General features: G+C 55.8%; 10 protein-coding genes across 10 annotated transcripts; 8 read left to right on the top strand and 2 right to left on the bottom strand.

The window, feature by feature from the left end:
• Nucleotides 1–187: 187 nt before the first annotated feature.
• Nucleotides 188–2,263, top strand: BAUCODRAFT_60531 (uncharacterized protein; the record flags this gene model as incomplete). The annotated part of the gene is made up of 1 exon (XM_007675501.1): nucleotides 188–2,263. A coding segment is annotated over one exon (2,076 nt), but the record flags the coding sequence as incomplete, so codon positions are not given.
• A 504-nt stretch (nucleotides 2,264–2,767) lies between these two features.
• BAUCODRAFT_120378 (uncharacterized protein) lies at nucleotides 2,768–4,733 on the bottom strand (the record flags this gene model as incomplete). The annotated part of the gene is made up of 3 exons (XM_007675919.1): nucleotides 2,768–3,499; nucleotides 3,559–4,265; nucleotides 4,469–4,733. The coding sequence occupies 3 exons, from the start codon at nucleotides 4,731–4,733 to the stop codon at nucleotides 2,768–2,770; spliced, it is 1,704 nt and encodes a 567-aa protein (XP_007674109.1).
• A 149-nt stretch (nucleotides 4,734–4,882) lies between these two features.
• Nucleotides 4,883–5,221, top strand: BAUCODRAFT_120377 (uncharacterized protein; the record flags this gene model as incomplete). The annotated part of the gene is made up of 1 exon (XM_007675918.1): nucleotides 4,883–5,221. One exon carries the CDS (start codon nucleotides 4,883–4,885, stop codon nucleotides 5,219–5,221), a length of 339 nt encoding a protein of 112 aa, XP_007674108.1.
• Nucleotides 5,222–5,945: 724 nt separating this feature from the next.
• Nucleotides 5,946–7,379, top strand: BAUCODRAFT_390870 (uncharacterized protein). Its single transcript, XM_007675917.1, has 4 exons — nucleotides 5,946–6,446; nucleotides 6,500–6,686; nucleotides 6,736–6,839; nucleotides 6,907–7,379. Exons 1-4 carry the CDS (start codon nucleotides 6,098–6,100, stop codon nucleotides 7,206–7,208), a joined length of 942 nt encoding a protein of 313 aa, XP_007674107.1. The 5' UTR covers nucleotides 5,946–6,097; the 3' UTR covers nucleotides 7,209–7,379.
• A 362-nt stretch (nucleotides 7,380–7,741) lies between these two features.
• Nucleotides 7,742–9,316, bottom strand: BAUCODRAFT_31372 (uncharacterized protein). The gene is made up of 3 exons (XM_007675374.1): nucleotides 8,309–9,316; nucleotides 8,076–8,239; nucleotides 7,742–8,021 (listed from the first exon to the last, which is right to left on the bottom strand). The coding sequence occupies exons 1-3, from the start codon at nucleotides 9,058–9,060 to the stop codon at nucleotides 7,948–7,950; spliced, it is 990 nt and encodes a 329-aa protein (XP_007673564.1). The 5' UTR covers nucleotides 9,061–9,316; the 3' UTR covers nucleotides 7,742–7,947.
• Nucleotides 9,317–9,341: 25 nt separating this feature from the next.
• On the top strand, nucleotides 9,342–12,017 carry BAUCODRAFT_31370 (uncharacterized protein). Its single transcript, XM_007675373.1, has one exon. The coding sequence runs from the start codon at nucleotides 9,555–9,557 to the stop codon at nucleotides 11,718–11,720; it is 2,166 nt and encodes a 721-aa protein (XP_007673563.1). The 5' UTR covers nucleotides 9,342–9,554; the 3' UTR covers nucleotides 11,721–12,017.
• A 212-nt stretch (nucleotides 12,018–12,229) lies between these two features.
• On the top strand, nucleotides 12,230–14,635 carry BAUCODRAFT_31368 (uncharacterized protein). The gene is made up of 2 exons (XM_007675372.1): nucleotides 12,230–13,534; nucleotides 13,584–14,635. The coding sequence occupies exons 1-2, from the start codon at nucleotides 12,397–12,399 to the stop codon at nucleotides 14,456–14,458; spliced, it is 2,013 nt and encodes a 670-aa protein (XP_007673562.1). The 5' UTR covers nucleotides 12,230–12,396; the 3' UTR covers nucleotides 14,459–14,635.
• A 607-nt stretch (nucleotides 14,636–15,242) lies between these two features.
• On the top strand, nucleotides 15,243–16,365 carry BAUCODRAFT_390442 (uncharacterized protein). The gene is made up of 4 exons (XM_007675916.1): nucleotides 15,243–15,403; nucleotides 15,474–15,593; nucleotides 15,649–16,076; nucleotides 16,129–16,365. Coding segments are annotated over exons 1-4 (579 nt in total). The 5' UTR covers nucleotides 15,243–15,401; the 3' UTR covers nucleotides 16,158–16,365.
• A 207-nt stretch (nucleotides 16,366–16,572) lies between these two features.
• Nucleotides 16,573–19,131, top strand: BAUCODRAFT_120371 (uncharacterized protein; the record flags this gene model as incomplete). Its single annotated transcript, XM_007675915.1, has 1 exon — nucleotides 16,573–19,131. One exon carries the CDS (start codon nucleotides 16,573–16,575, stop codon nucleotides 19,129–19,131), a length of 2,559 nt encoding a protein of 852 aa, XP_007674105.1.
• Nucleotides 19,132–19,360: 229 nt separating this feature from the next.
• On the top strand, nucleotides 19,361–20,109 carry BAUCODRAFT_85161 (uncharacterized protein; the record flags this gene model as incomplete). The annotated part of the gene is made up of 2 exons (XM_007675612.1): nucleotides 19,361–19,598; nucleotides 19,650–20,109. Coding segments are annotated over 2 exons (696 nt in total), but the record flags the coding sequence as incomplete, so codon positions are not given.
• Between the last annotated feature and the right edge of the window lie 310 nt (nucleotides 20,110–20,419).

The following is a 20,419-nucleotide window of genomic DNA, read 5'->3' as shown; positions in this document are numbered from 1 at the left end:
CCATTTCATGCCACCTTCAAGCCTTTAGGCGGACATACACGCACGAGCTGTGCCACACAAAGTGAACCTCGACCATATGCGAATCCCTCAGCAGCCCTATACAAATAGCTGAACTATCATCGTCTTGGCGCAGCAGGCCTCCGATGTCGCCCAATCAGAGGGCCCTCCCAGTACCTCCGACTACCCAAGTGCTCGCCTTCTCAGTATGAGTCTAGGCAGCACTTTCGTGCTGAGCGGCTCGCCTCAGCGCGGCGGTAGGCGGCGAACTGGCGAGCCGTACATGCCCAAGATCATCACCACAGTCGGGCAACGACCCGCATGCTTAGTCAATGCTTCCGTAACGTACGTCGGCAACGACTTGATTTATGCGTTCGGCGGCTTTGATCAATACACCGACGAAGTGTACAACCACGTGCTCAAACTCAACCTCGCGGCGAAGCAATGGAGCTTGGTAGACAACTACGGTGACATTCCGGGAGTGCGTATGGGGCATACGTCGTGCTTATGGCAGGGTGACAAGCTGTTGGTCTTCGGCGGCGAGAACGAACACCGGATACATCTGTCCGACGTGGTCATCTTCGACATTAAGACTGCTCACTGGACGCAACCCGACATCAACGGCCCGATCCCGCGCGGTAGAGCGAGACATTCAGCTGTCATTCATGATGACAAGCTGTTCATCTGCGGTGGTATGAGCGGTAGCGAGAACGGTGTGTTGGACGACATCTGCTTCCTGGATCTCAAGACGTGGACGTGGAGTCGGACATGGCGGTTTGTGCCACGGTATGACCACTCAAGCTGGGTTTGGGGCGGGAAGATCTGGGTCAGCGGAGGCATGGGTGAAGAGATGGAACGTACGAACGAGGTCTGGTGGCTCGACTTCAGGGGTGCTCCAGCCTTCGAAGGCGGCCCGTCGTACGGCTCCATAGCTGCCGACGATGCAAGGCCGCTCAATGAGCAGTACCAAGGCTGGAGCTACCAAGCGACCGGAGGTGCTCCTGCGATGGGTCCGTCTGGCTATGCCTCTAACACAAGCGCTGTGCAGTCCAACTCTGCAACGCAGCTCCAGCGAAGTCCACCGGTAGCGCCTGGCGCGATCAGCAGCGTCAAGTTTATATCCTCGCCGAATCTGCCAATGCAAAACGTTGGCTCCCATTTCCATGTGTTCAGCTCAGGCTGCATGCTCGACTTCGTTACTCCCGCGACGAACATGCCGCTCGAGACTTCTCTTTCTGCGCTCGACCTCGACACCCTACGCTGGCAGAAGCTAGCAGATGGCAAGGACCTGTTTTCTCCATTGTATCGATGGCATTATTGCTGCCTAGATGCTGATGGCACGCACGCCTGGCTTCTTGGCTGTCCACGTGAAGTGCGCAACAACAATGGCAATGGCGAGGCCGAGGAGTACCTGAGCGATGTGTTGCCTATTGACCTTCGCAAGTTCGGGCTGTTGGGCAACAAAATGAGCCAAGAGGCTCGACTTGAGCAACGTATCCCACTATCGGATACGAACAGCTCGTCGCACTTGTCGGCAATTGGGGCGGATCTGGCGCGGACATTCAACCAACCTCCGGAGACCGCCTCTGGAACCGACTTTGTAGTCACTGCGCTGCGCGACGATGATTATCAGCTCGAAGAGCTATCGGAGGATGGCTCGCCGGCAGTCAGCCACTCCATATCGGCGAACGTGCCGTCTGCGCCGCCCTCTGCGGATGGCTCAACGACAAGTACAAACACTTCTCAACCAATCCACGTTCACCGCTTAATTCTTAGCGCACGATGGCCACATTTCGCACGGCTGTACAACGCACAAATGTCCGAATTCCACACCCGCCGCATGCACATCCCAGAACCCTACCCAGCCGTCAAAGCCTTCCTCTACTATCTGTACACCGACAGCATATCCACCCCTCATACCGCCGCCGCCGACGTTGCATTCGAACCTTCCGCCGCAAGCCCCACGCTCGAGGACGTCGCGAATATGCTTGTAATGAGCAATATTTACGACATGCCCCGCCTTCGCCACCTATGCGTCAACCGTCTCGTGCGTGATCTCGATGTGCAGCATGCGGCGCTGATCTTCGACCGCGCTTCCACGGCACAAGAAGACTGGCTCAAGCGGAGGGCGGCAAGTTTCTGCATGACGCATTGGGGTCGTGTAGTGCGGACTTCCGCTTTCAGGAACCTGAAGCGGAGCGCCATGCTTGAGCTTTGCGAAGGAGTGGACGCCGAAGGCCGGGTGGTCGGTGGCGATGAGCTTGAAGCTGTCGGTGGACTTGGTGGGGCTAGGTTGGGCAGCGGCATGTTGGGGGGACTGTGGGGCGGTGGCCGGAAGCGAGGGCGGCTCGGTAGTGCTGGTGCCGCGACGCTTGACGGGGAGATGGACGAGGACGGTGGGTCGGCGGTTGATGACGAAGGCATGGAGATGACATGATGCTATTATGCTGTGATGCTTATGGCGTGGTTTGTCGTCCTGCGTTACTGCGAGGAGCTTACGGAGTCTATGTTACTCGTTTGTTCGCATCCTCGAGCGAACCGACATGTTCTCTAAGGCATGGGGTGAAGTGAAATGAACACCAAAACCGAACACCACCGTGTGCACAAACCCTCGATGCTGTCAATGCGATACTCAGCTCGAGCAAGTACTCACTCTTCTCTCTTGGTCGACGAATCCTGACCAGTGGACTTGGAGACAGTCAGTGGGTTGCACGCACAGACAGAGACAGCTCCATTGCAGTCACTAAAGCACAATCGATCCTTCAAGCAGCTAAGTCTTCAAATCCCCCAACCCCAACGGCCACTCCGGCCGATTATGCGTGCCAAACTTGGCCTGCCACGCGAAAAAGTAGAAAATCGCCGCCAACGGCTGCCCGAAGAAGCAGAACGTGATCCAAAAGATCAAATTCCCCGCCAAGCGCCCATTATGCCCCTTCATCCTCGACAGCGGATCCGTCAGATAGATCAGCGGAATCTGCGCCACCATGCCCATAAACGCCACGCCCAGGATGTTATGCGTTGGCACGCCGACCAACATCTCGTGCAAGATCCCGCTGAAGAGGAAGGTGATGAGCTGCGCGTAAACGGGATTCATCCCCCTCCCCACCATCGGCGCGTAGATGTGGCGTTTCATGAAGTGCGTGACGGGTTTGTTCCAGCTGGTCCAGTACGTGCGCAAATCGGAGCTGTTCCACCAGTCGCTGTAGAACTCGCGGTCGCCGAAGCGGGTGAGCTCGGCGAGGAGGTTGAGGAAGGATTGGAAGAGGGCGAAGAAGCCGGCGAGCCAGCAGACGAGGGAGATGGTGGAAAGTTTGAGCACGCGTTCAAGGATGCCGATGAGGTTGAGTTTCGAGATGTCGTCGAGGCTGTTTTGGAGCAGGGGGACAGCGTATTGCGCGCATGCGACCCAGATGACGATGGAGAGGAGAAGGAGCTCGGAGAGGCGGCGGACGATGAAGTCCCAGCGGCGGGTGGGGGAGCGGGGGTAGACGGGTTGGTAGACCTAATCATAGCGTTTTAGTAGTGTGTAGGAATTATGCTCAGCTGAGGGCGAAAGCATACCAGAGTCGGCGCCCACCAGAAGTAGCTGAGGTTCTTCAATGTGATGTTGTTCGGATAAGCGCAGGACTTGTACAGCGCGGGGATCGCAGCGCCGTCCGCTGGGTCTGCATTGACGTATGCGTGCCTCATGTCTCTATTGGTGAAGGCATACGAACAAACCTTGAGCCATACAATCACCGCGTGAAGTTCGGCAACAGTCGCCAAGCCGGGATTGTGGATGTAGTGGTACACCACATACGTCGAGATGACCAGCATGAGCGTGGCGTTACTGCCATGGCAGAGCGCAATCACCCTCCACGTGGAGAAGAGGTGGCGCTTGTGCTTCTCCGCTTGCTGCCCGTCCTTCCGCTCTTCCGCCCTCTTGCGTTCGGCAACTTTGCCTTTCGCGTATTGGGCGGCCATAGCCTCGATCATATACGCGACGAAGAGGAAACAGGGCGTCAAAGCGTATAAGATGCCGAAGTTCCGCCAGTCGCCCGGCTGTAGTTTGGCGCCGGATAGGGTGACGAGCAGGCCGTACTTCTTGAAGTTCTCGACCATCAAGCGAAGGTTGGAGGCGACCAATACCAGCCCCATGAGGTTGCGGAAGCCGAAGTACGAGGGCGCGACTTGCGCGTCGTAGCTGAGGCATGACGTGCGGTTTTCGGCGTGGACGGCAAAGGTGTGCTTGTAGCGATTTGACGATCTCACGTCCTTTTGCACTTGGCCTGGTGTGCCATTGGTGAGTGTAGCGCTGCTGCCGGGAGTTGGGTGGCCGTTTGGCTGGCTGGTAGACGTGGTCTCGGTGGCTTGTGAGACGGCCGCCATAGCCACTACCTATGTGGAGTGAAGGTGTTGCTATGGGTGAAGAATGAGAGCTGTTACACGCCTACCTCCTCATCATTATTGTGTGATGCTGCTGAGAGCTTACTCGCATAACTGAATGCCATGCCCCTCGCCTGTCTGCTAAGGAAGGAATGACGGCAACGCTGCTGGCTGCCGTTGAGCAAATGTTGGGGTGCGGAGACGGAGGCATCCGAGCATGCCCGCCACGTGCTTGACAGCTCCTTGATTATTCTTTGTATGTCATCAATGTTTGCCGGATCAGAGATCATGCATCCGGTGCCACAGATTGCGAACTCCTCATTGTCCTCCCTCGAAGGTGACAAAGCTGATACCGGAGAGAATTCAAACATGCCGAAAACCCGAAAGCCTACACCACGCACACCATGCAGGCTCTAAATCTCTGGCCCAGGAACTGTTAGGCCACCAGCAAGGAGCGGCCGTTGACTTTCATGCTGGAAATTCGAGACGTGGTGGTCTCGAAACCTACAGGTCATGCTGAATGGCATTCCCCACGGTAGGCCTTTGCATTTCAGTTACTCCTTGCTCGGTTCACGTTCTGCAGACTCGTCTACTTTCAGTCATTATCCCCCATGTTGAGATCGTGATGGCTAAACCTGTCCTACTGACTCCCGGCGCTGACCCGGGCACCGGCGCAGCGGTTGCGACCAAGTTCGCTGCGAATACCTACCGTCTCGCCTCGGCCACCCGAAGCCTGCAACATGATCTGACTGATATAAATCGCCTAGAGCTGTATGCCGACCTGAGCAAGTCAGACACCGTATCAGCCATCTCCGGAAAGGTCAAAGAGCGACTCGAAGTGCCGAACAGTCGTGCTTAACAGCGGTGTGGTCTGAAAGGCCTTGCGCGCCGGTCGACAGCATACAACAGCGTATAGCGGCCGGGCGGACGCCTATAGACGGCAGCGACCCGTTGTCGACCGTATACGTGAACGATTCCATCGAGGCTTCGCCACTAACGTGACTAGCAGAGTGATGGCCGCCACGGGCGGTCACGAAGTGCATCAAATATCTGCCGGACTCTGCGTCCCGAACTCGTTCACATACGCGGGCAACAAGCTCAATAATCTATGCATGCCAGCTGTGCTCCCGTTCGGAACTTCAAAAGCAGCAGTGGCACACACGAGTTGGGGCTGTGTCGACCCTGCCAGCATTTGGATTACAAGTGATCAACCACTGACAAGCTCGCACAAGTGAGATGGAGCTAATGTTACCAGCCAGGTTCCACTTTGCTGTCGATAACCTCGCAGACGGTCGTCCAGCAATGCTTAGAAGGAGTTCCGAGGAGCACGCCAGCCTGTACGTCCAGTTGGCGGGAGGGTCCCAAGGACCGTGGCATTATACCCTCGTGAGCGGCACAGGTTGCGTTGACTTCAAGCGTAGGCAAGCCATGGGATATTGACTTCGAGGCTCAAGCGCGCCAACCGGAACCTGCCATAAGGGCGTCGTGATGGCCTTAGGCCAGAAGATCTGCGGCTTTGCGGCGCGTCTCCCAACCGCGCTTCCATTCGCTCGCTTTCTGTTCGCCGAGCTTCACTTGTGACATTGCGACAGGCTCACACACTCTTCGCTGCTTTGATACCACGCTACAACAACAATTGGCGGCACAAGCGCCTGCGTTAGCTGACAAGCGCAGTCACATACAAGTACTCCTCATCCACCACTATAATAACCAGCATCAGCACAGCGAACCCACCATGCAGCTAATCCAGCTCCCGGGCTTGGAAGTAAATCTGTGCTGTGAGGGCAAGACACTTCCCGAGTACGATGATGAAAGCTTCACTCCGCAAGCGAACAAGAACACCAAATATGTCGAAGTTGTCAATGGAGCCACTTTCTCAGTCGAATTCCGTTTCCTCCCAAACTTCCCTTACATCACGGAAGACACGCAGATACAGGTGAAGTTGGACGGCAAGTTTGGAAGAGCAAATCTGCTCTCCCCGTCGCAAATGGTTGCGTACAGGAGCAATCAGATAGATAGTATCCCAAGCTACAACAAGGGCTCGTGGACGAAGCAGATGTTCAAGTTCGCAGACCTCAGTACTGGCAAGTTTCGCCCCAGACTTTGGCTCGACTGAGCTTCGCTGAACTTGTCTCAGATGATCACGCGGTCAAGGCCTCGCAGATGAACGTGAAGAAAGCGCTAGCGTTGGGGACAGTGACAGCAGAGGTCATTTGCGTGAAAGTGGGCGCACCTGCCCACTGTCAACCCGCCAATACGTTCGCCTCGGAAGGAAAGATTCCAGAAAAGGCTTTGAAGGGGCGTGCTATGTCCATCCAGGCAGAGTAACAGGCTTTCGCTTCCACGGCTTGACATTCGCTGATTGAATCCCAGGCTGTCGAAGGCGGTGGCTTGTGAGGCCGCCACCTACGCGGACGTCACGTATCCGTACGGTCATGATCCTATCGCCACCTTTACTTTCAAGTATCGATCTCGCAGTAAGTGGCCGGCCACAAACCGCACAGTCGGTGTGCTGCAAACACGGCAAGCGCTAAATCTTGACAGGAGACCTCCAGATCGAAGGTATCATCCCACGGAGTCCGTCACCAGTACCGCTAGAAGACCGTGATCCAGACAGCCTGAGCGCCGAAGAGGCACGTGAGCTTGTGCGCAGACTACGCGCTCAAAGGGAGGATCTTGTCCGGGTCAAGCGCGAAGGTGCGAAGCGACAGCGGTCCGCCACCGTTACGGAGAACCATGATGACGATGATGGAGACGATGTAACGATCTCAGAAACCCGTAGTCGGAAGCGCAGTCGGCCTTCTGCGGACTCTGGCGTCGAGCTCGTCGACTTGACTGGGGATTGAGCTATGTGGTAAGCGGCGCACCGCTCGAAAGAGGCAGCTTCAGCGGGAGGACGGCTCCCTATTGAAGCCTGCGGTAAGAGCTTCATGCCATGGACGCATTGTATGCCTGGCGTGTGAGCATATGCCGGCCTTCTGCAGCGGCGCTATCGCCGTTGCGATCTTCATGAACTTTCATCTATACTTGGCGATACCCATGTATTAATAGCATTGACCAAAAGACCGAAAGGACGGATGGAGGGTGGCTTCTCTGGAGCTCAGTCGGAAAACTTGTACGCAAGCGTGGCACAAGAGGATGCTTAGATGCCACTACACTTCATCACACAAGCTGCTAAATTGTGAAGTATGCCTGCGCTGCTTTACATTGACTCTGCTGTTCGCAGTCCAGCCATCATAGTCCTTTGCGCTGCATCAATGTCATTGAGAACAAGGGGTTCGCTGACGACAACAACTTTCCCTAGCAAACGGCGATTTAGCGAGACGCGTCTCGCACCTACGCGACTACCGTGTGCATGACGTAGTGTGTCTGTACTGTGCTGAGCATATCCTATTTCGGAACGAAGATCGTGCAGTGAAGCAGAAGAAAGTCAGCCACAAAGGTGTCAATCCCGTCTGAAAGGATTGGTCTAGGAAGTACAGTTCTTTTAGTTGTAATCTATCTCGTGCAGACGGAGCATGAGCGCCTTCTCATGATCTATACAGCCTACTATGTTTGCATCTGCAGGCCTTTCTGAACTGTCATCTAGACAACGACGCTGTGCGGGGCTTCCTTCTCCTCTGGCGCGTTGAAGATGTTGACGGGCCATCTCGGCTTGTCTGCACGAAGTGGTAAGCATTCCACACTCTCGATCGGTTTGCAAATCAACTTACTCGCGATGTATGGGATGTTATATCGTCTTGCCCGACTTCCAAGTCCATTGATCGCTTCAATATCGCTTGGCGATAGCTCAACCTCTTGGAAATTCTCTCGGATGCGTTGCGGAGTGACTGATTTCGGAATCACGCTGTGACCCCCAACCTGGGACCATGCGAGGCTTGTGTGTTCTTGCGTCAGTGAAGCCACGTGAAGAGGGCGCGCGACGTGCACGCTTGATGGAACTTACACAACTTGAGCTGGAGTAGCGTTCAGCCGTTCGGCGACTTTCTTCACCTCCGGATAGGTTATCACCAGCGGTTCACCGAACATGTTGTTGCCGAAGCCCGAGTATGCGGTGATGTGGATGCCCTTGCCAGCGCAGTAGCTGACAAGCTCCGGCTGCGGTAGCAATGGATGGCGCTCCACCTGGTTGGCTGCGGGAGTGACGCCAGACGCGTTGATGACGGACTCGAGATGCTGGGGGGTGAAGTTTGACACGCCGACTGCACGGGCCTTTGTTTTGTCGAGCTTCGTCATAGCTTTCCAGGTGTCCCGGATAGAGATCTCGTCACTGATCTTGACGTCACCGTCGTCGCGCAGAGGGAAGAGGTCTTGGTGAGGGTTTGCTGAGGACGTGTCGTCGAATGCAACCGGGAAATGCATGAGATAGAGATCTAGGTAGTCCAGTTCCAGCTCCTTCAGACAATCGTCCAAAGCTGCAGCGACGTGCGTCGGACGGTGCTGCGTGTTCCATAGCTTGGAGGTGATGAAGAGATCCTCACGCTTCAGGCCGGGCACTTCGCTAAAGGCCTTCTTGATGCCTTGCGCAACTTCCTTCTGGTTACCGTAGACTTTCGCTAGATCCAGATGGCGATAGCCGGCCTTGATCGCCTCGTGAACTGCAGCTCCCACCTGGCCCGGTTCGCTTTGCCATGTTCCGAAACCGAGCAGAGGGATCTTCGCACCAGTGTTAAGGACTGCTGTTCTTCCTAAAGACATGTTGTTGATAGATTGAGACAAGGGTTTGAGTTGGGCAAAGCTGCAGGCGGCAGCATGCTTTATGCCTTTAAAGCATGGAAAACCCTTTCCCGGTACTGTGACATCTTCTGCAGGTAAGATGTGGGCAGCGGTTTTCGCGCCAATCACGACGGTGCATCATCCACGGTAGGGCAAAGAGAGTAATCCGAGAGCGACACCTGTCCACATCGGCAGATTGTGTAGTTGCGCAAAATCAAGCAGAAGAGCCGACATTGGTAAACCGTAGTGAACACCGGCTCGCTCGATCGTGTTCCGGTGGCTGCAGGTGAATCGGCATCTGAATGCACGCTTGGACCATGCGTGGTTAGTCAGGGCAGCTAGCAGCTGCAACGCCGTAGCGACAGGACGCGCTAAGGAGCAACGGGCAGCCTTGTTTGAGCGGGTGGATCAGCCGCACACTCCTTGACCATGCTGCACGTCACATAGGCATGAGCGGAGTCTCGGTGCCTGACCCTATGGTCGGCGGGGCGGAGACTCAGGCTCAGACGGATGAGAAGCGAACAATGCACGAAGGTGGGGGTAAACACTTGAGGGCGGGAGACGGCGGGGAAGGTTCATTGGTGCAGGACAGACAGGATGGTAAGCAGATTCGCGACGAGCAGAGCAGTCAGCAGGAAATACAACGCGCCGTGAGTGTCAGTGAAGCAGCACTGAACAACCACCATGCCATCGCGCAGAATATCCAGGCCAGCAGCGCAGCATTACCCTCCATCAACACGGCTCTGGCTCCCGCTCACGCTTCCCTGCCGCATAGAAGTCCGTACCACCTCTCGCCGCCATCCGCAGGACTACGCCTCCAACCCATCCATGACGCGCGAAGGTCGTCGATAGACGACAGTCCGTCAGATGTGGTACTTCAAAAGCTGCAAAAGTATCCGACGATATACGAGACGTCTGCGACTAATGAGTTTCCGCTCGGTCAAAACCTTACCTCTCCTATCCAAATTCCAGGCTTCGGCTCGGCTTTGCGAAGTACCCTTTCGACGGCGAGTCTGACTTCGTCCGTGTCCAGTAGCACGCTACCATCACCGTATCTGGCGGCCATGACCGATCTTACACCTCTTCCTTCTCCGCTCGGAGGTGTCGACTTTCCGGGACCTAATTGGCGAAGAGCATTGGCCGGTGCACGATCGCGCCAGAGCTCTTTGACAGACGACTCGACTCCCATAAGCGGTAGGCCATCAAGCCTGCCGACTTCGCCAGAATCACCTCCAGGGAAACGCAAAAAGCCGTACGGCAACCTTGCGCAAGAGGCTGTGTTCGCGAACGCAGTGGCTGCTCAGGACCACCAGCAACAAGTGAGCGTATTCACAACACGTCATGGGCGAAACCGCAGCATTTCCGATTTCGTCCCGGAAGCACTACACAATTTACGACCGCGACACGTGACATTTGGACCGGGCGATGTCGCCACCCTCGAAGCGCAGGAATATCGCATGCATCGCGAAGAGTATCTTGCCGCCCAACGAGGTTTAATTGCGGCAGACTGCGCGGAGAAGCGACTACCTACGCCGCCACCTAGTACGGGCAGCATAGCTGAAAGCGACGAAGCTGACGACGAGCGACCATATCTCGAAGACGGCACCGAGACCGAATACCTCGAGATTCACTGCGGCATTCATAACAAACGAAGGAAATTCAGGCAGTTACGACAGCTCGGCCAAGGCACTTTCTCCACAGTCATGCTCGCGACTACAGAGCGGGTACCAGCTCATCCCACGCCGGAGATTGAGGATATGCTTGACCCGCATAAGCTGGTGGCCGTGAAGGTTGTCGGCTACGGCCCAGCTGGTGGCGCGGACGAAGAGCGGATCGAGACGAGTCTTAAGCGCGAAGTGGAGATGCTCAAATGCGTCTCTCACCCTTCGCTCATACATCTCAAGGCATGCGAATACCAGTCGACGCGAGCGTTGCTGGTCTTGACATACTGTCCGGGTGGCGATCTGTTCGAGCTAGCGAGTCAAAAGCGGGAATTTCTGACTCCGCCTATGGTCCAGCGGATGTTCGCAGAGCTTGTCGGTGCTGTACGCTATTTGCATACCCACTGGATCGTGCATCGGGACATCAAGTTGGAAAATGTACTTGTCAACATGCCGACACCCGCGCTGCAGGAGATAGACGATCCGTTGACTTTCCCGACACCGATAGTGACCCTTACCGATCTCGGACTAAGCAGACGCGTACCACAGCCACCGGAGAGCCCGTTGCTCAGCACACGCTGCGGAAGCGAAGATTACGCTGCTCCGGAGATCTTGCTTGGCCAACCGTATGATGGCCGGCAGACCGATGCATGGGCGTTGGGTGTGTTGCTGTACGCGCTGATGGAAGGTCGACTGCCGTTCGACGCTCCGCCGGGCAAGCCCGATCGAAGCCGAAATACGCACCGAATCGCGCGCTGTGACTGGATCTGGTGCCGATTTGGCGATGAGGACGGCGAGTGGGATAGCACGCATGCGCAAGGATTCGAAGGCGCGAGACCCTGTGTCGAAGGGCTGCTGAAGAAGGTACGAATGGGGAGGAAGCCGCTGGAAGACATCGAGAAGATGCCGTACGTGCATGAAGGAATCCGGGTGGAAGGTGGGCTGCAGATGCGGGAGAGTGAAGATGATGACATGCTGTAACCGGGGCTTCGGTGGTTTTACGGGTAAGTGATTAGATGCTATTTGAGCGAATCGGTGCTGTCGGGGCAGGCGATCTGGCGGACTTTGTACGAGATACCACGGGCCGCGCATTTGGATAGGTACGCAATAGTCACACTGAGGGAGTGTGAGTGACTGATACGCGCAACCAACGGTGCGGGTGGCGGGTGACTTTGTTCGGTGCAAGCTTCTGGAATACCCTTTGTCTTGCTCTCGTAGATCTCCCCGACTCCGCATCAACGTATATCCTTGTATACCTGCCGTTCGTCTTCAGGCGTCTGAGTGTTCCTGTCCATTGACTTCGCGACACTGAGCTCGTCAACGCCAAGGCATCTGATAAGATGGCTGCCGTCGGTGCGCGTTGATAGGGGCGTAGAGACCATGACGCCGCTGACTCGCTCACCGTTGGCACTCAAGATGTATGCTTGACACTGGCTATGCTTCGCTAGAACCTATAGTTTGGTGAGTGTGTGTCTCTAAAGCTACGATGCCCGAGGTGAGTGCCGATATCGTGCCAAGCATCCCGGGCGGCATCGGCGGTTCATAGCACGCTGCAGTGTGGTACGTTGTCCTGCTTTATCTAGACCTTACTTCCGAGGCCCATATCATCTTGCTGCACCCAGACCGTAGTATTATTATTCGACAGCGGCGGCCTTCTATGGCCAACGACGACCGCTATGGCACGTTCAGTGATGCACCTTCTAACAGCGCTGCAGATGCCGCGGAGCCAACACCGGCACTTGCACCTGCCCAACGTAGCACAGGCGGAGCGCACGAGAAACGGACAGCTACAGCGATGAGTGACGCAAACGATGTCCACGACCCGCTGCGGCCACGAACAGCGTCCAGTCAGTCCTCGGCGCAGGCGGGCGTCAAGCGACTGGAAGCCATCGCCTCCACATGGTCGAGGACAGCGTTGTACATCGCTTATCTCGGCATTGGTCTGACAGCGTTTGCAACATCGCTGGAGAGCCAAACGACCATCAACCTTGCCGTCTATGCGACTAGTGCCTTCTCAGCGCACTCTCTAGTTTCTACCGTACTGGTTGTGCAAGGCGTCGTGTTATCCGTGGTCAAGCCGCCCATGTCCAAAATCGCGGACGTCTTTGGTCGCTTTGAGGGCTTCACGTTATCCGTATTCATCTATGTCATTGGCTACATCCAGCAAGCGGCAGCAAACAACGTCAAGACGTACGCAGCGGCGCAGATATTCTACTCGGCCGGGCAAACGGGGTTACAAATCCTGATCCAGATATTCATTGCCGACACCAGCGATCTACTTAACAGGGCTTTCGTTGCAACGCTGCCGGATACGCCATTCTTGATCAATGTCTGGATCGGTCCTACGCTTGCGGATGCGATTTTGACGAATCTGAACTGGCGATGGGGCTACGGGATCTGGGCTGTGGTGCTCCCGGTGGCATTCTTGCCGTTGGCACTTGCGCTATATCTCAACCAGCGTAAAGCAGCTAAACGAGGAATGCTACCAGCCTCACCACTCGAAGGCAAAGACTGGTGGGAGACGGCGAAGAGTCTCTGGTTCGAGCTCGACGCAGTGGGGTTACTGCTAATCTGCGTTGGCTTCTCACTCATACTGATACCATTGACTGTCGGTGCCGAGAGTTCTTGGAAAGATCCTAGCATCCTGGCTATGCTGGTGGTTGGAAGTGTTTGTGTCATTGTCTTCCCATTTTGGGAGCGGAGCAAGACCCTGGCGCCGCGGCCATGCATGCCTAGAGCTTTGATGAAGAACCGGACGTTTTTATCTGGGTTGGCATTTGCGTTCTTTTATTTCTGTGAGTGTTCGAAACGTCAAGCGTTTGAGCCTGAGCTAACCATTGGCAGCGGCCTTCTACCTATCTGTGCTGCCCTACTTTCAGTCCTACCTTCTCGTAGTACACGGCCTGTCAGTCGCCGAAGCGGGGCGGATCATACAGACCTTCACCTTCGTGGCGACGATAACGGCTTTGTTGGTATCTCTGGTCATAAAGTACACAGGCCGCTACCGTATCATGGTTACAGTCGGCTCTTGCATCTACGTGTCCGGATTAATTCTCATGTTGGTGTTCCGCACCGAGCACTCTCGCATTAGTGCCATCGTTGGCGCTCAAGTTCTTATCGGCATCGGCGGCGGAATGTGTCACTTCCCTGCACAGCTTGGCGTACAAGCTTCGGCAAGCCACTCAGAAGTCGGCGCTGCAACCGCAGCTTTTCTCACCCTCCTAGAGATTGGAGGCGCTGTCGGCTCAGCAATATCCGGCTCCATATGGAGCAGCAACATTCTGCCGAAGTTGCAGGCTTATTTGCCGCCTGAGACCAAGGACCGCGCGACAGACATCTTTGGAAGCATCGATTTGGCGGCGAACGGCTGGCCAATGGGTAGTCCAACTCGCGATGCCATCAACTTGGCGTATCAGGAAACCATAACTCGTATAGTGTTCATCGCGGTCTGCATGGCTACGCCGTGTATACTCCTAAGCTTCCTCATGGAGAACTACAAGCTCGATGAGATGGATCAACATGTCAAAGGCACGGTGATCGGCAAAGCTCGACAGGCTTCAAGAGACTTCGAAGCAGGACCTTCGAGTGGGCAGTGTGTGAACTTGCTACACCATGATGACGGCCACGTCGATGGCGATGATGACGAAGACGACAATGATGACAGCAACCTTGACGCGAAAATGCAACCTTTGTTGAGGAAGCAGGGGAAGGCTGTGTGATTGCGATGTAGTACCCTTGGATCATTGCGGTGGTGTTTGTTCGATTTGTTGTGTTCGGAGGATACCCCTGTGCAAGCGAGCAATCTAGCTGCGACGAAGACATGACCTTATTTATCCTACGGGCGCAGCCTCGGCTTAAGTGCGATACAACTCAAAGGCTTCGGCCATCTTCACGTGATTGTGCCTTAGGCGCCAAACTTGACATGTTGGGGTAGAGTACAAGCGGCCTCGAACCTGCAGCAACATCGCTTGAGCTTATTTAGGCGGCGCATCTGCAGCTACTGCACGCCTCTGCCACTACCGAGACCGCTCGTTACAGCTTACTGTCCCCTGGCTGAAAGTCACCTTCAGCAGTCGCATGCATTGCTCTCACCACTTCGATCAAATCACTTTCAGATTCGGAGCCGCGTAGACGTAGGTACGTACGGCAAAGGCAGGCGGGCAGTGAGAGGAGGAACACGCGAGGAGGTAGGAGTGACGCCTCGCTGGCTACGTTGTGTGCCGGCGCGCATACGCACAAGCGGCAAGACCCTGCGCGCGACCAAGGCTGAGCAGTGAAGCTCGCATTCACGAACGGTAATGCGTCTCTCGTGCAGGAATAATTATGGTACTGCGCACATGCTAAGCCTCATAGACAACCACCACCCTCGAAAACGAGCCGGTCACTCCTCCCTTGCAATCTTGCAACGATATCGTCTTGGAGTCCACGTGATATCCACGCAGGGCGAGACCGAGCGCAGGCAAGACGAAGTGCTCAAGCAGACATACTTGGGGTGTTCTAAGAGCCGAGGACAATGGTGGTCGCTACGATAAAGTATGGAATCCCGATCCTCATCCTCGAACCCTCTCTGCTTACCGCAGAACCTCTTCTTGCCTAAAACTGGCCTGTTGCGCACACCTTCTGTTCTGAGCGTCAAAGCAAAACTGTTCGACAGCAGTCACGATGTGCGGAGATGGAATAAGTTGGAACGCGCAGCCGACTTGAGGCCCCTTGCTAATGTGGATATCTGTGCAGGTGTGTGGTCGTCGGTGACGGTGCCGTCGGTAAGACATGTCTACTGATCAGCTACACGACGAACAAATTCCCATCGGAGTACGTGCCGACGGTCTTTGACAATTATGCCGTCACTGTCATGTAGGTGCTTGTTTGCTCCTGAACGCCGGACATATCGCTGATCTTAAGGTCACAGGATCGGTGACGAGCCTTACACGCTGGGCCTTTTCGATACCGCCGGACAAGAGGACTATGACCGCCTTCGTCCGCTCTCGTACCCGCAAACCGACGTCTTTCTTGTGTGCTTCTCAGTCACCTCACCAGCGTCCTTCGAGAACGTCAGAGAGAAGTGGTTTCCCGAAGTGCACCATCATTGTCCTGGCGTTCCATGCCTCATCGTGGGCACACAGACAGATTTGCGAGACGATCCACAGGTGCGCGATAAGCTCGCGAAGCAGAAGATGCAGCCAGTTCGGAGGGAAGACGGTGAACGGATGGCGAAGGACCTGGGTGCGGTTAAGTATGTCGAGTGCTCAGCTTTGACGCAGTACAAGCTCAAGGATGTGTTCGACGAAGCTATCGTTGCGGCGCTGGAACCGCCAGTAGCGAAGACAGGAAAGAAGCGTAAGCTAAAGAACCTGGCTGCATGTCTCACCCATCACTAACAACCGCTCAGGGAAAGGCAAGGGCTGCGTCGTGCTATAACCGATCTTACGTCGCATGAATATCAGTTCTTCTTCGTAGATGTACTTCCGACGGCAAGGCGTGCGGCGTTCAACGGTGCGGATGGGGGACACGGATGGCGCTCGTAGCCTGTGATAGTAGCTCGGCCTGTATGTGCATGCTCACCCACCCTCTATGTGCTAATCGACCGAACGTGCATGTTTGAAGCGTTAAGCTTGGAAATCTGGGAAGGTGCGCTCTGTGAATACGCGTACCTTCCATGTTTGGCTTGAATACATGTTTGTTGACAGACGCAGGTTTGCCCTCACGACTGACGCGGAATTCTAGCGCGAATAACATTCACAAACGAGCTTTCAGCGTGTGCAGAGTTGTTATTCTCAACCACCTCCGCTATTGTTGGGGCTTATAAGAGTAGCAATGATCTTGGATTAGCTGGATGAGTCCCGTTACTGTCATGCAGATCAAAGACTATCAAGCGACCTTGGACTCGCTATTTGCGTCTCCAACCGAGCGAGCTGTGGTCATCGGCAAGATGTCAGAAGCACGACCAGGACCCAATGCATTTGCGCAGCAGGCAGCGAGGGCGGAACGCCACCGGCTCGCAGGAAACGCATTTTATCAGCAGGAGATGGAGAGGCGCAGAGTCACCCCGCCAGGTGCAGTACATCCTGCTCTACGCTCCCACTCCGCCCTGGGCATTGACATGCCGGGTCCGCGTGAGTCGACCGTCACGACTATGCCGCCCTTCCTTAATTCAGGTAGGGAGCCTTCGCCGCCGTTGAAGCTGGTACCTGGCATCGAAGCGGGCATTCTGCCGACAAGGCGCGGTGTCATTGAGGAGCGCCGCGAGCAGATGTTGCATGAAGCGTCTGGCGTGGGCGAGGGGCGCACTCCGGTCTATCAGACATTCGCACCTACACCCAAACCGCTTAGTTCCGAGTTTGCTCAGTCAGGCAAGCCAGCAACTCCGCACAAATCACGTCTTTCTCTGCCGAAGAAAGGCACAACTGCAGGCAACAATGACCAGCTGCCGAAGAGCCCAAAGCGTAACTTCTTCGACAAACTGCGCATGACGAAGCTCAATGGGAGCACCCCTTCCCCGTCAATGTCTACATTGGGTAGCACAGAGGGTCTCCGTGTTGAGCAAGACATGCCGGTCAAAGCCCAGGCGGTGCTTGGTGCCTCGCATTCAAAGGCCAACCTTACTCGCTCACCGTCTAAGCAGAAGAAGGGCATCTTCGCTGCGCGCAAGAACACACAAATGCCCAATGTCAATACTTCAGGTTTCGTGAGTGGTGGCAGACCCTCTTCGGCAAAGAGTGAAGGTGCACCGCAAAGTGCCAGTACTGTAACCAAGACGCCGCAGACTGCTTACTCCGACCCTGCACACTACAGTTTCCAAGGTGGCAAGCATGTTACCTCTCACACTCTCTCCCAGATCAGCACACGCTCTGAGAACGAAGTCAGAAAGTGCGCCGTGCAGCGCACGCAAAGCTTGAAGTATTTCGATTGTGTCGTCCCTCCCACACCGCCCGCGAAGAACACACCGCCCAGTCAGAAAGCTCAGGAGACGGCAGCCGCTGGTTCGAAGTCAACCCGCGTACCTTTCCACCAAACGATGGAGTCAGAAGGCGTGGTCAGCACCAGCGCGCGTCTCAGCCCAACCAAATTCGGCAGCTACGGTCGCAAGGAAACACCTGCTCTTGTCACCAGGCCTAGTATCTACTCAATGCATGCTTCCGTCATCCCTGAGGTGATGGAGGCTAGCGCTTTCGAAGACATGAAGTCTCGTCTCGACGGCTTGGGTCTGGAAGGGTTCAGCATGCCGGGCGAGACGCATCATCGCCACCCAGAAATGGAATACTCGCCAAGTGTGTACTCCGGTGACTGGACAAACAGATCGAGTGTGGTATGGACACCACGTCAGCGACAGCGCTTCTCTATGAATGAGTTGCCGAGTGTGGCAGAGACGCCTGCGTCGAATGGGCACGCTGGTCATCAGGCGAAGGAGAGCACCTCGAGCGGCGAGAGTAAGGAGAGCAAGAAAACGATCGAAGTGTTCTATCCAGACCTGCTCAAGGACACATCGATGCAGCATCCGAGGCCGGAAAGCGTCCTCGAAGCTGGGGATGCCCGCAATCGGGAGTTTCGAGCGGATACCACACTCCACGGTCGAACTCATTCTCGTGATTACAGCAGCAGTCCTAGGCAATCTACCGACGCGAGCTTGTTTGCCATGCCTGTCGACCCGTCCCCAGCTTCGTTCAGCCATCATAGTGCAATGCCGTCTCCACTGCATTACCTACCAGCCACCGTCTACACACCACCTCCGAAGGCAAGTCGCAAGCACAACACTACCGCTACCAAAAAGCGTTCGGACTCTGTGTCTCCGTCTCGTGGCGAGAGCCTGCTACAAAATGCACCGCTATTGCAAGCTACCTCGAAGGCTATTATGAGACCCATCTTCAGGACAGCCGCAGGTAGACTCCCTGAAGGAGCGGAGAACGTGGATCCTGCAAAATCTGGTATCAGGCATAGCAACTCCGACAAGCAAGAACAAATCGTCGAGATGCTTAACACCCTCATCGCTCGCAACACTGACATGGCTGCTATGCGTGAGGAGCTGCGGGCGGCAAATGCTCGGCTCGACGCTCGGCTCGCGGCTGTCGAGACTATGCATCGATCGTCGCCGTCCCCGAATGCTTCATGCATTGAGCTCGACGGCCCTGAGCATGGTGTGGATATCATCAATCGCGACAGTCAGATACGCGTACCTACGGACACGGCGCATGCGTTCTACAAGCTCGGTCAATCTTCCGACACACCCTCGTCGCCGCCGGCAAGCCTTGCTGGAGCCGGCTCGGATGAGCTTGCGCAGACAGAAGCGAAGAAGATCATGGTGTTGGAGAAGGAGAATCGGCAGCTTCAGGAACTGATGGCGCGATTTGCGGCGGATATGGAGCAGATGAAGAGGATGCTCGCTGATAGGCAGTAACTTTAGCAGGATGGTCCTAGACAGAGTGATTGTCTAGGAGGGGCACGCGTTCGTATTGGTCTTCAATAGTACAGCAATTCTCTACTCGTGTCAGGAGACCTGTTCACATCGTTGTCGCTGCCTAAAAGCCTTATGCGCATGACTAAGCGTATCGCTCGTTCTCGACTTCAACCTAGATATCACGTGCCACTTCCATCGTTGCAACAACATCCACAAAGGACACTTAAATATGGATCAATCGCGCGCTCTCACGGCCCTGGAGCCATACCTCGCCCTTGCCAAGTCGGCCACGTCGCCGCGAGCAGCTGCCGACCTGATCACACAAGCGACCTCCTCAGCCAACACATACGTCTTCGCCGAGCTCTTACAGCAACCGAACGTACAGGCTCTCGCAGGCAATGAGCAGTATGGCGGTCATCACGAGCTATTGAGGATCTTCGCTTGGGGCACTTGGGAGAGCTACAAAGGTGCCAACCCAAAGCCAGCTATAACAATCCAAGCTAATGCATATCACACAGCAACACCCACCCTCCCACCGCTCTCCGATGCCCAAACCCTCAAGCTCCGCCTCCTCAGCCTCCTCACCCTCGCCGCCCGAAAGCCAACGGCCTCCGGGCCCTCCAACCTCAGCTACACAACCCTCTGCGCCCGCCTCGACCTCCCCTCCCCCGCCGACCTCGAACAGCTAGTCACGCAGGCAATCTACGCCGACCTGCTCACTGCAACCCTAAACCCCGCCGCACAAATCGTCGTCATCACCTCCGTCGCTCCACTCCGCGATCTGGGCCCGGGGAGCATCCACGCCATGATCGCCGAGCTCGCCGCCTGGTCTGGACGCTGCGATTCCGTGCTTGGCGAGTTAGAGGCGGAGATCGCTAAGGTCAGGGCTGATGCGAAGAAGCGGAGTGTCCGGGAGGCGAAGGCGAGGAGGCAGATTGAGGCGGTTACGGATGAGGGTGAGCAGGGGAAGAAGGGAGGTGTGTTGGGCGACGGTAGGGCTGCGACTAGGAATGCGGGCAGGAGTGGTGGGGCTAAGACGGCACAGGGAGAGGATGAGGATGATGACCCGATGGAGGTGGATGGTGGTATGAGTGGCGGCGGAGGCGGAGGGTTGGGCGGTGGTGCAGGCAAGAAGAGGAGTGCGGGTGGCGGCGGCAGCGGCGGGGCTTTTGCAGGGATGATGGGGAAGTTCAGCAGTAGGAGTAGCAGGGGGTGACGAAATATTTACGAGTTGGACGAAGTTCATGTGCGGTAGCAGCAGTTGTAGTCTGCCAGATACGGCATCTGA

The sequence above is a fragment of the Baudoinia panamericana genome, assembly GCF_000338955.1.
Source record: "Baudoinia panamericana UAMH 10762 unplaced genomic scaffold BAUCOscaffold_3, whole genome shotgun sequence".
Lineage (NCBI taxonomy): Eukaryota > Fungi > Ascomycota > Dothideomycetes > Mycosphaerellales > Teratosphaeriaceae > Baudoinia > Baudoinia panamericana.
Note: the sequence above shows the minus strand (reverse complement) of the source record. Positions and strands in the feature narration are given on the sequence as shown.